General features: G+C 35.8%; 2 protein-coding genes across 2 annotated transcripts in view; one reads left to right on the top strand and one right to left on the bottom strand.

Moving 5' to 3' along the window:
• Nucleotides 1–1,656, bottom strand: part of tspan33a (tetraspanin 33a) — a 6,322-nt gene extending 4,666 nt beyond the window's left edge. Inside the window, exon 1 of the mRNA XM_016274855.1 lies at nt 1,246–1,656. Within this exon, the coding sequence (XP_016130341.1) occupies nt 1,246–1,332 (87 nt within the window). The 5' untranslated portion in view covers nt 1,333–1,656. The remainder of the gene's footprint in view (nt 1–1,245) is intronic.
• A 1,473-nt stretch (nt 1,657–3,129) lies between these two features.
• On the top strand, nt 3,130–12,840 carry LOC107587177 (prestin-like). Its single transcript, XM_016274844.1, has 13 exons — nt 3,130–3,276; nt 4,911–5,175; nt 6,033–6,172; nt 6,449–6,559; nt 8,301–8,473; nt 8,855–9,019; nt 9,540–9,692; nt 9,787–9,869; nt 9,971–10,118; nt 10,893–10,947; nt 11,012–11,211; nt 11,642–11,696; nt 12,265–12,840. Exons 2-13 carry the CDS (start codon nt 5,021–5,023, stop codon nt 12,402–12,404), a joined length of 1,578 nt encoding a protein of 525 aa, XP_016130330.1. The 5' UTR covers nt 3,130–3,276; nt 4,911–5,020; the 3' UTR covers nt 12,405–12,840.
• Nucleotides 12,841–13,444: the final 604 nt, after the last annotated feature.

The raw sequence follows: 13,444 nt of genomic DNA, 5'->3' as shown, positions 1-13,444 counted from the left end.
CCCCCCCCCCCCCCAAAACTGTCAAATTATAAGAGTAAGGAAACAATCTCTACGCTATGCCGATCTAAGTTACAATTTGTACCACTAAAAGGAGCACAAATGTGCACAGATCAACACTGAAACAAGATGATTTTGACCTTTTTTTGTACAGTGCAGCAATTTCTCAGTATTGTACTGCATTATAGTAAAAACCAAGTTGTTCTTGAGGCTTTGAGCATGAAATCTCCTTAGGTATTTGCATGTGCATTTTTTGCACCAGCAAGAATGCAATACACTCTAATATCTCAGTCAGCTGTCCATATAAACTGTTAGGAGCTTAATAGTAATTTTGATGCCTTTCTGCAAACAACTGAAGTATCAAAGCCTGTTTGAAATATTTTGGGTGTCTGATTCTCCCTCTGAAGAGGTGTTATTCATTTAAGGTCTATTATTCAGTAAATGCTACAGGGCAACAAATAAAGGAAGCATGGGGCCCCCACTCATCCAAACACCCTGCATCGCTCTATCAGCATATGAATCAATGAGACCCGCTGCTTAGCAACAGCCACAAGTTTAAAAAAGTTTGGGAACGTAAACTGGCACTATCAAGAACTTCACAAAAGAGGGTTTTGTTGATGAGATCTAACTCATTATTATTCTAGAAAGATCTTATTGCACAGCAGGCCCAATTTATTGGGAAAATGCAAAATGCAGGCAGGCACTCCTGTACGGTGTGTCATGAACTGCTCTGTGTTTTTCGAGGTATTCTGAGAATCTAGCCTGAGGTGCAGTAATACACATTGGTGTTGAGACATGCCCATGGGTGATGTTTTTAGTGTTTGTTCAAACTAAACTCCATTAAAGCAGGTTGGCCTTTATGAATACAGGTCAAGCTGCTTTTAAATCTCTGTTAGACTAATTTGACCATTAGTCAGTCTGGACGTCAACTAAGTACATTAATTCTGTTTGTCTAAATGCAAAGCTTGCTTCGTGGTTGTGGATTAAAAAGTAGGAGTTTGAAGGGTAATTTGGTAAAACATCAATCATTAAACCACATCATGTGAGGAGGAGTTAAAAACAACTATGCAGTATTTAGTCTTTTTGTTCTTATATATAAAGAGTATATTTTGTGTGTGTGTGTGTGTGTGTGTGTGTGTGTGTGTGCATAATGTACTATAATATAGTGTACATTATTTTAAAAAAGTGTTAAAAAAATGGTCTAATATTAAATATAATATAATATAATATAATATGAGCAACACTTACCCAAAATATCATGTTGAAGAAGAAAAATAAATATTTCACCCCTGGACTGACGAAAGTGAACTCCTCGTCGCTTTTCGTTCTTGGCATGATCAAAGGTGTGTGATGTCTCTCACCTACAAACCTTCAGCGTTCACCTAACATGATCTGTCTAGATTTTCATCCTGCAGAATCAAATCATTCGCTCGGCTATTTCTAAAACGTCTCGTCAAGTCTCTTTATGATCATTAAACACCCTCGAGCGACTAAAATCACAAGAACGCATAGATCGCTTTGAATCTGGGTTTGTGTCTTAAAAGGCATTTCCTGATCAGCAGTCAATGAACTCGGAGAAAGCCGAACACCCATCGCATGAACGCTAGAAGCACCAGTGGGCGTTTCCTTTCTTCTTTTCCACTATGCGAGTCACCTGTGAGAGCCTTTGAGGCTTTTTTAAAGGTGCGACCGAGCAAAACATACTCTATAATATTCTGTAAAGATTATTTGTTCACTGTATATACTTAACGAACTAGTTATCCTCTTATTGAATTGATATGGAGGTGCTGACCCCTCCTGGACACCCCTCACAACCCCACCTGCATTTAAAATGAAGGTTCTTTGTTGGAATTTGTGGTTCCATGAAGAACCTTTAACATCCATAAAACCTTTGCATTGCATAAAATGCTTTTTATAGTGAAAAAGGGTACAGATTATTAAAATGCTATTCCCACTAAGAACAAATGGTTCTTCTGGAGTTGAAATGGGACAGAACAAGGTTCATGGCATGGCATCCTCTCTGTTCAATGATTGCACAAAACATTGTAATCAGTATTGCAATGCCATATTTCTGTGCAATAAATTCAATGGGCTTGTACAGCTAACCTATAAATAGCATTTCAAAACTCCAGGATGTGCAGTCTTCGACTGACTGGTGTCATTTGTCACGGAGGAGCTTCAGTGCACCACTGTTATATGTTTTCTTGTTTTATGTGCCAGAGCAACGCTATAGCTGTAAAGACAGTAGTCTAGATGCTGATTTTGGGGTTTTAAACCTTGACGTTTTCTCTACAGGTAAGATCATTTTAATATTTCTATTTTTAAAAGTGTAACGTGATTCTGACTATTTGAAGCTCTAAGGCGAAGGCCGCAAGGGTGACTACATAGGACAGTGTAATCATCCTTATTATGGTGACGATTATGATGATGATGGTATACAATTTCATCCTAAATTAGCATGGAATGACTCAAAAAGGCTTGTTCAGTCGTGACATAATTTCAGGATATGTTGTGATTGTGATAGGCTATATTTTGATTTAAGATATCAGAAATGAGATTTTACTAAAATTCTTTCATATTAATGCTTTTCTTTCTTCTTTTTCTTTATCTTTTTGATGAAACCTGGAATCTGTCCCAGTTTGCCCAAAGTCTATTAGGTAATTTAACTCGAAATGTAAAATTGTATAGTGTGAGGTACTGCAAAGCTATTTGGAGCATTAAAAAAAATAAACAAATAAACACCTTAAAACGATCAAAAACATCTTTGTAATTTGTGTGTATAATATATTTAACCAGCTTCAACCAGCTAAGACTGTCGAAATACACATGATGGCTTACCTTGGAATTATTTGTTGTTGCATAGTTGTTACACAAGATGGCGCGCTTACATTGCATTTACAACCTTGCATTGTTATATCAGAGAAAATTATTTATTTAGTATAAAATGCGCTTGTTTCTGATCATAATTACTTGTAAAACTATAATTACGCGTTTAACAATCTCTCTATAATCTACCGGATATCGTATGAACAGTATTTATCTCGTTTATCTGATACGGTTGAGTTAGTGAAGAACTACATGTCCCATGATGCTGTTCTGGCGTAAGTAGTGACGCATGAGGTACGTCGCGCTCTTCTTATCAGCGCAGCGGATGACGCAGCTGTAGTCGGCAGTTAAAGGGCTTTCAAATGTTAAACAGTAACAGGACTGTCGATGCTCACGCTCTTCTCAGCTCAGTTCACCGACCTTGGGTCATTTTCAGGACTGAGGCGGTGAGAGGTAAGATGCTTAGGCGTTTTTCTCCTCCTTTAAACTACAATAAATGCGCAAAGCGCTTTAGTTACACTATATTCAACCTGCTTAACAGGTTTGTGGAGTCGTAGGGTGGAGAAGAACGAGGACGCTCTCCAAAAATGTTTATTTCTGGTTTCCTTGTGTTTTTAAAAGTGTGAGGGAACAGAGGGTGGCAGAAAGACACGTTCGATGTTGGAAGTCGCTTTGTCATTACATCAGGACTGTGCTGTTGACATATGCATATGTCAGATGCTGTTTGGTTGTTCTTTTTATGTTTCCTCAAAAACGTGTAAACAAAGACTTTAACGATGGATAGCTAAAAGCAGCGTTTACTGTGTGCTGTTATAGACATTTTTCTAAATGCATCTTTTCAAATCCATGAAATCCAGTAACTTTAATTTTCAATGCTTTTTTTCGTCTTCTTTCAGGAGAATGCATTTCAGTCTGTCCCTAGCCCTGTAAATCCTACTTTTTCTGAATGTATAAGCAAAAATGCAAATTTTATTTAAATCTGCACTACATAAAACAACACATTTTTTTTATTATTATTATTTCAGATTTACTTTACTAAAAGACTCAAAGTTGTGTCCCCAAGTTGTGCACCATGATATTAAGTAAATCATATAAATAAAATGGAATACTGATATAATTTATTTAGGATGTGAACATTTCAAGGACAAGTTAGTGTCTCCTGACAAACCAAACAAAACATAAGATAAATTGATGAAGATCACTTCATATGTTTTGCCAACTGTAAAACTGGCAACTCTGATGCCGTCATCCCTGTTACTTAGCTTTACATCATTGTTGTATTTTTTGCATTTAAGTTGAGATGACACAATGCAATTTCTTAACACTTAACCCCATTGTTTGTGACCAGATATTTTAAAAACTTTAAAAACCAACCTTTTCAAAATGGATAAGACAGCCGTTTCACGGAATGACCCTTGCATGTCATGGGTTTAACTTGTGTCGTTTGTAATGTTTATATCAGTGCTTTGTCAACATTGGCCTACACCACTGGCATCAGTCACTTCCAGTACGTTTCATTTTACTATGGTCTTGTGATTTGCAGAGGACTGTGCTAAAAATGGACTGGATCCATGGATAGGTTGTTATTGCTCAAGCTGAACACTGTGTCCTCAGGACAGGTTGTGTTTTAGACACATTAAATCATAAAACCATGTACTGTAATTTTCATGCAACTTTTTTTTGTTTCCCTGAATAGATAAAATGAACTATTATCATCATTATTATTAAAAAAGGCAAAACATATTTATCAGATTTAGTTTTTATTTATTTATTTATTCTTTTCTGCAGGTTATTTTATAGGTTTGCAGGCTGGTTTCTTTGTGCTTGCTTTTGATGCAGCATTTAAGTATATTAAATATCCAGTATGTTATTGCATGATAGATCATCTCTGTACGGGCTAAAGTTGGCTATTGTTCATGATTATTTTGAGGGCTTGTAATTATACACCAGCAGAGTCTGACTACTGCAAGTCTCCAAATAAAACCAAGGGGGTTGTCGGTGTGATACCTAATAGCTGATCAACAAAACATGCTTGAATTAAATACATTTGTTTGAAGTTGATTCTTAGCCCTGTTCTTTCTTCACAGAGTGCTCTCTTTCTACCATTCATTGAAAACAGGAAGAGGAAGTAAAGCAAGTACACGAGTGCATTCACAAGGTCATCATAGCCTGACATGCCTGTGTTTCCACCGCTGCTATGGAGCACATAACTGCTAGTGAGGAACCGTCCGCCGCACTGATGTACCACGTGGAACGTCCCATATTCAATGAAGGCTATATTGACTCAGAGCTTCTGCATAGGAAGAAGAGGACACCCAAGTCCTTTCAACGGAGAATAGCTGAGCATCTCCGGTAGGGCTATTTCAATACATTGTGCTTGCTTTGTTACTGATGATAGGTCTGTGTTTATTTCTGAGCTACAGTAGAGTCCAAAAGTCTGACACTGTATTGAGAAATATTCTGTAATGTATTATTGGTCACTAATCATACAAGCAAATTTGTGACATTGATCATGCAACTCTTTGTACAGACGATAAGATCCAGTGAAGCACAAGGTGATCATTCTCAAATCATCCATGAGGGCATGATCATCAGTTTTACACTTGTGAAGTTTATGCAGTTTGAATCTTTAAAGCAAAAGTGAGGCAAACCAAACACATTCTGACATTCGTGTTCATTTTTCAGTTCAACTTTTCACTCAAATTGTTATTCTGATGATTTTAGTAGTAATGAAAAACAAAACTAAATACAAGCATTAGTGGTATCAGATTTTTGGACCCCACTAAATATATAAATGTTTTCAAATGTCTTATTTCACATTATTGTGACTTTCTTGGCTGTATTTTTGAACTATAACAATTTGATCAGGTTAAAGTGTTATCTGAACTTTAGAAAATCAGCTTGGACTGATAAAACAACAGTTTTTCATTTATGACAGTCTTATTATTTTATCATATCCTCCATATTATATTGCAGGACTACTAGTATTACACAACAGTTGTGACATTACTTTTGTTAAACCTGCTTGTCCCAATCTGAGCTGGATAAATTGATGACTCAGTTTCCTAACGGACAAAGGCGGACTATAATTTAAGTCGTCATTAACTGATAATCTTCTCCTCCGCTCTTACTGTTTGCAGAATTTTTATATGCACAATAAAATCATATGACATATTTATACTAATAGTCATCTCTCTCTTATTTTTCAGCTGTTCTTCTGAGAAAGCCAAATCTGTTGTATTTGGTTTCCTGCCCATTTTAACATGGCTGCCATCATATCCACTAAAGGAATACTTGTTTGGAGACATAGTTTCTGGCATCAGCACAGGTGTAATGCAGCTACCTCAAGGTCAGATGTTATTGAAAACTGGTTAATATTAAAAATGAATAATTATATTAAAATCTTATTAAATGTATCTATTTAGTAGTAGCAGTAATTTTATTTATTTTAATAGTAATAATAAGAATGATCATAAATATAGTAAATAATATTAACTATATATTGTTGTTTATTTATTAATTTATTTTACTCATTTACTCGTTTTATTTGAATTTATTTTATGTCATTGATCAATGGGCATATTCATTTGATAATTTCTTTCTTTTGATTTGTTACATTCAACAGGTCTTGCATATGCGATGTTGGCAGCTGTTCCTCCAGTGTTTGGTTTATATTCATCGTTTTATCCCGTACTATTATACACATTCCTTGGTACCTCCAAACATATATCAATAGGTGAGACTAAATGGCGTGCATGCCAGGCTTTTAATAACGTGCTTATGACTTAAAATATTGTTTCAGCCTCAGACGGACTACCCACGGCTGGTTCGTTTACCGTCTGGTGAATATTGCTCCCATAAATTGAAAGTTCTTCCTTGGTCTGGGAAGTTGTAATCTGATTGGTTGACACTTCACAATGACTTCATGCATTGGGCCTTTGTGGAGACTGCCATGCACTTTTTTTTTTTTTTTTTTTTACACCTGTCTTTTTTTTCCTTTTCTTTTTGTAGACAAACCCTATGCATTACATTAAATTAAACTGCGGTTGGTTGCTTCACATGCTGGTCACATGGGCTCAGATTAAGCTGCAATGTGTGTGTGTGTGTGGGGGGGGGGTGTTCAAATGTCTGAGTGTGACTAACTGAAATGTGACATTCCTCTGTACAGTTTTGCTAAGTCAGTGTTAATAAGCAAAGCATTACTACCAGACTAAACAAGTGTAGTCCAATTAGATGAGATCTAAAATCCTTAGTTTGTTTTTCCCAGCACTTCCTGAACTCCTGTGGCAAAGTCTCATCAGGAAGTCAGTGTTTCATTGTACAGGTCGACAGCTCTAAAGCTGCTCTGATTGCAATCTCTTTCGTAAGCAGGAAATGAAAGTGGCGTTTCTGAGAACCTTATTAGTGTTGGTGCAGACATCATCACACTGTTTTATGGGTGGGTAGATGCCCTGCAGTGTTGTTTTTCTCCTGTTTAATGTGGGAATCTTCAAACCCTCAGAAATCCCTGCAGGATATTAGAAACACCACCAAGAACATAGATCAAAGGTTCAAAAGTCAAAAAGGTTACCCAAACCAGAGTTGTTGCTTCAACATCTTGTTTTCTCGGCTCCTGTGGCTACACTTGGGAGCAAGAGAATTGGCATTAGTTCAAACATTTGACAAGGTCCTGCTGCAAAGAAGCATGTTGCCTCCTGATTAAACAACACTCACGCTCTGTCCCTCTATGGACAATGTAAAACAGACCCAGTTGCAGAGGGCTTTATCTAGATGAAGGTCCAAGGCAGAGCTTACTTTCATTAATCCACTGAGACATACTTGCTCACATGATAAAACACGGAACCACTGAGCAATGTATACCAAAGAGCTATTACACCACCTGTTACTCTTACACAATGACATTGTAAGGCTTAAGACACAATTTAAATAGTATAAATCCCATTGCATTAAATATATAAGATCATATAAAAAATATAATAGTAATAATATAGATTTAATCTAAAACACTGTTTTTCTATGGCTAAAAATGGCCTTTTTCATCACTGATTTAGATGGTAACAGGCTTGCTAAATAGTAGGTTGTATCTTTTTATGCATGCACATAAAAAAATTTAAGTGCTTAAGTAATTGCTGCTGTAAAAGTGATCATGCAATAATAATAGATGTAAATACAGATTATAATGTTTTAAGCTGCAAAAAATACTGGTCCTAATATTATCTGATATTATTAGCTATAAATGCAGATATTATTTTAAGTTGCATGTATTATAATAGCCCAATCACACCTTTTAAGCATAGCATTTCACAAAAAGGTTGTGAGGTTTTAAATGATGAAACAGTAGTTATTGTTAAAAAATAGACAGTCTTTGCATGTATAATGTCTGGTAAGACAGCTTATAACATAGTAAATAATTTGCTTATTTTTGCCATACTTAACTTTAGCACAGTTACTTTAAGTTTTATTGTATTTTTATTCAGGTACTTTCGCAGTAATCAGTTTGATGATTGGCGGCGTTGCTGTAAGGGAGGCCCCGGACTCCATGTTTGCAGTCAACGGGACCAACGCGTCACAGGTTGTGGATTTTGAGGCTCGTGATGCCAGAAGAGTGGAGGTGGTTGTAGCTCTGACAACCCTAGTAGGAATCATTCAGGTGGGCTGCTATCTGGTTTTACCTGCAGTTTTAAAAATCAAAATGAGTGTAGAATTTAGTCATGATCTTTCTTAATTTTATTAAGGGTGACGTGTATAATGTCTGATATCAAAGAAAGAACTAGTTAATTATTTCTCTCTCTTGATGTGCTCAATTCATCTTTATTTGTCATTGTTTGAACCTTACTGTAGTTGATCAAGACCAGTGCATCTCCAGTATCTGTGCTTGGAATACAAGTAAATTCCTGACACACAGGCTGTAAACTGTAAAAATTGTAAACCTGCTCAGGCTGATGACTTCATGTGATTCTCCTAAAGTTACTGTAGCCCGAGGTACTCTCAGATTGATGTTTGGGAGCATAATTGTTCTGATCTCCCATAGTTTGTTCTGGGTCTGCTGAGATTTGGCTTCCTGGCGATTTACCTCACTGAGCCGCTGGTGCGAGGTTTCACCACAGCTGCTGCTGTGCACGTCTCTGTGTCACAGATCAAGTACCTGCTGGGAGTGCACACTGCTCGCTTCAATGGGCCTCTCTCTGTAGTGCATGTGAGTAAACTTTTACACTGGGGAAACCTTAGGGTGCTTTTTGTTAATATGTGCCACTTTTGCACCTATAAACATGCTTCACATTACTTTATAAACACTTATTCACATATTCTCATTGGTGTTTAAGGTATTAATTGAATCATGAATGAATAAAGGTCTTTTCAAGGCCAGTTGTTGTTGTTAAGAGTAGCTTCCTTAATTGAAATAAACCTGAAATAAAATTTAAATATTAGATGAATAATTAAAATGGACTAAATAACTTAAATAAAATGTTAACGTGCTAAAATTGCTGAAATTAAAATAGTGAAAACAGAAAAAAATTATTAAAAAAACATCACTAAAATAAACAAAAATGTAAGTAACCCTGAAAAGTCACATTAATGTAAAATATGAATTTTACTATAAAAATGTATATTAATAATAATAAATTCCTGTAATAGTATATAAATAGTACTAAAATAAGTGATCATGTTTTTTTGTGGTTGTATAGCTTTGTTCTATTCATTTTGTTTTCCCCCAGAGTCTTGATGCTGTCTTCAGGAACATTGCAAGTACTAATGTTGTCACGCTAATTATTGGACTGGTGTGTATGGTGTTCCTGTACTTCATCAAAGATCTCAATGAACGCTTCAAAAAGAAGCTACCTATCCCCATCCCTGGAGAAATCATAGTGGTAAATCTTTAAATGCCCTTCCTAAGAAACATATTGCTCACACATGTACTCAAAATCCCTTTGTGTGAATGTGTGATTTTCTTGTTCTTTGAAGGTAATTGTGTCCACTGGAATCTCGTATGGGATGGTTATGTCTGAAAACTATGGAGTAGAAGTTGTGGGCAAAATTCCCACAGGGTAAGAACATGCAGGCTTACTTATATATACCAAACTGAAATGGTTTACATTTTTACAAATGTTTACATTATAATATTTCTTTCTTAATGTTTTGTTTTAAGGTTGCTGCCACCCAAGATTCCAGACTTCTCGGTCTTTCCTAACCTCTTCCCAGATGCCTTTGCTATAGCTGTTGTTGGCTTCTCGATTGCAATATCATTAGCCAAAACCTTTGCTCTTAAGCATGGCTACAGTGTGGATGGAAATCAGGTAGAGAATAAAATAAAATGTCTGTAAATGTCATATGAATTGTGTTATACTGCGTTATATATTTTTTAAGCAAACATAGTTTGTTAGGTTCGAAGTGATAAAACAATAGATGTAACACTGTATCTAATTAAGCTGTCCCATTCTTTATTGTCAAAGTAATTTGACTCTGTTTCTTAGAGGCAGGGACTTGGATTTTATTCAGCTGCCCTTTATTTTGGTTTCTATGGCTTTAAGTTGCAGCTGAATTTCCAAATCTTTGCAGCTGAATGTCCAGATCCTACAGTTACTTAGTTACATGCCATTTAGTAGATCCTTTTGTCCAAAGTGACTTATAGTACACTAATTGCAGGGAAAGTTAATATGGGGCAACATTTTGCAAAGTGGCAAGCTTAAGTGAACAACAGTAAAAGAGATGGATTGTGACCTCAGTAGCTCACAAGTTTGCCTGTTTAGAGCGCATTTTTGTGTGAGGAACCAAGATCCTCAACGTAATGAGCACAACCGACAGTAACTAGGAACTTTTGTTTTTATATAGAAAATTAGAGCTATGTTCGGAATAGCATGTTAACATACTGCTCTACTCTACAGTATAATTACATGTACATTACCATTCCAAATTTGGTCGGTAAGATTTTTTTTATGTTTTTGCTCAGTGAGGCTACATTTATTTGATCAAAAATACAGTACATTTATTTTACATTTAAAATATATTTTATTCCTGTAATGCAAAGCTGAATTTTCAGCAGCCATTACTCTAGTCTTTACTTTCTGCAGGTGATAAAGGAGTTTGCAACAGTCGATGTGAAAGTTGTGCTTGCTGGATGTAGCAGTAAGTAATTACATTTATACATGTATACATTTCTATATAATGTAATATAATAAATAATAGCTAGGCGTCACTCGTGAGGTGGTGGCTGGGCCGAAGAAGCAGATGGATCATGTGTATACCAATGGCCAGATGAATGAGAGCAACACTGAGTCTGAATCTGAGGATGACTTCTTTCTCCAGCGTCTAACCCCCATTCACACCATCATACTGGACTTTACTCCTGTTAACTTTATTGACTCTGTAGGAGCCAAAACCATTAAATCAGTAAGTCGTCAGCTTTTATTTCCAAAGAAGACACTTGAAGACCGATTAGTGAGATCTGACTTAATACATTAGACCACACGTTGCGCTGTTGCATATTGATCAGCATCAGTTTAACGTTTTCTCATACTTTAGAGTTAGATGTTTGAACAAACCACTGACTCTTAATACTAAACATGTTACATTTCCCTTATTGTTTGCACTATTGATATGACATGGCTTGTTGAGAAAGGGTGTGCTGTTACTTAAGTGATCTGATTCATGATATTTGCTCAGTGGATACAAAATACCATAGGTCCAGTGACCTAAAAACACTCAGAACACCTTAGCAGCTGTTTCGCAACACCTTGGCAACCACCCACAACATTGTAGAAACCATATTGAGTCTTTTGTGGTTATATGTTTTGAAATGGTTCCTCTTTTTGTTCTGCAGGTGATAAAGGAGTTTGCAACAGTCGATGTGAAAGTTGTGCTTGCTGGATGTAGCAGTAAGTAATTACATTTATACATGTATACATTTCTATATAATGTAATATAATAAATAATATAATAAACAAACCTCTTTTCTTTGAATAGGTTTTTTTTTTTTTTTCAATTTTCCACTCGATTAACCTCATGTGATGGTTTATTTTTTATAACTTGGTTTTGTTATTGTTAATGTCTGACATGTTTTCTTCGGGCAATTTGGTGTCTTAATATAATATAATATAATATTTTTAAATCATACTTGCTATAGATGTAGCAGTAAGTCATTAATTACATTTATACTTGCATACATTTCTATAAAATAATATAATACAAAATGATATAATATGATTGAACTCCACCAGAGTTCATATGCTTTATGTAGGTTAAAGTTCATTCTGGTATATTTGTTGAATGTGGCAAACATCTCCACCTAGAGTTGGAACTAATAAACCATCACGTGGACAAGTCAAACTAATGTTTGTTGATATTAACAACAATTAATTTGTAATGTTACTATATATTAATGTAACTAATAAATTATTTTCTTAGATCCTTGTAAGATCTTTGATATGTTTGTGTGTTGTGCAGGGACTCTGCTCTCTGATCTCAGGACACTAAAATTCTTCTGTGAGCCCGTGACCCCTGACCTCATTTTCCCCACCATTCATGACGCAGTGTTGCATTGTAAGCGCTCGAGGGACGTCCCCGTCTGCCCTGATGTCCAGTGAACACACAAACCAAACAGAGGGGCAGAATATGGATTGAGTCGTGCTGAAACGAGCACAAGTACTGTTACTTATGAATTACTTTAGTGATGGATATCACGTTAGGATGTCATGATAACAAGGAGAGTTTTAGCAGTGAGCAGGCCAAAAAGTTTTAGATGGAAACACTTTATTTAATGTGAATATACCAGCAAATGTTGACCTTAATCTGATTGGTGCTGTTGTTTTATTGCACTAGACATAATCGCAAGCTCCACTGCAATTTGTTACTGACGACTATAAGACACTCTGTACCTTCAGTTCTTTTAAGTGCAATTAGTGTAGATGGATTCTTAACCAGTGTTTATTTTTTAGCACTGGTTTAAATCTTTATATTGACATTCCAGTAAGCTTATTTTTATGATAGAAATTAAGTTTTACAATTGTACACCATGTTCTAGTTTTTCTTTTTGCTGTATTTAATTTTTATTTTATATTTTTGGAAGTCTGCAGTTTTTCATCTGACTGTAGTATTCAGTAAAACAAGTGCTAATATGTTACATATTTTTAAAGACCTGATCACATAATTGCACTGTTGGTGAAGATGCTGCTTTTCGTTTTATGGTATATACTTTAATCTGATGTTTCTGAGAAAACGCTTGCCAGATATTGATTGTATTGGTTTGTTTTAGGTTTTCCCCCTTCTCAACTCAATCAGTGACACATTTGGCTAAAGGCTTATCTAGGTTGCTCCAGGAGTTCTTGGAAGCAATTTCAATTAGTTTTTGTAGCTACAAAGAACATTATTAACATAAAGCGGTCTTGATTACTGAAACAGCTGATTCCACGAAAATTCTTAAATTCAATTCAGGTGTTTTTAGAACAGTCCACAGTAGTTAGTAGTTTGGAAAGTCCACAGGCTAAGACTGTCTTGGACATGTTTGACACACATGCTGCCTATGAAATGTCCACTCCGAGCACTTTTTGTTTCAAATCAAGTGTTCACACACAATTACCCATCGATCTGAGATTTTTCTGTACTAATATTTATATGCTGTTTCATT

Source organism: Sinocyclocheilus grahami, unplaced genomic scaffold (genome assembly GCF_001515645.1).
Source record: "Sinocyclocheilus grahami isolate Dianchi unplaced genomic scaffold, SAMN03320097.WGS_v1.1 scaffold90.1, whole genome shotgun sequence".
Taxonomy (NCBI): Eukaryota; Metazoa; Chordata; class Actinopteri; order Cypriniformes; family Cyprinidae; genus Sinocyclocheilus; species Sinocyclocheilus grahami.
This window is presented reverse-complemented; position numbering and strand designations above follow the sequence as displayed.

Coding starts and splice junctions, on each gene's coding strand:
- LOC107587177 (XM_016274844.1), top strand. CDS start 5,021: ATGGAGCACATAACTGCTAGTGAGGAACCGTCCGCCGCACTGATGTAC. Junction 6,560..8,300: donor CTCCAAACATATATCAATAG/GTGAGACTAAAT, acceptor ATTTTTATTCAG/GTACTTTCGCAGTAATCAGT. Junction 11,697..12,264: donor TGTGCTTGCTGGATGTAGCA/GTAAGTAATTAC, acceptor TGTGTTGTGCAG/GGACTCTGCTCTCTGATCTC.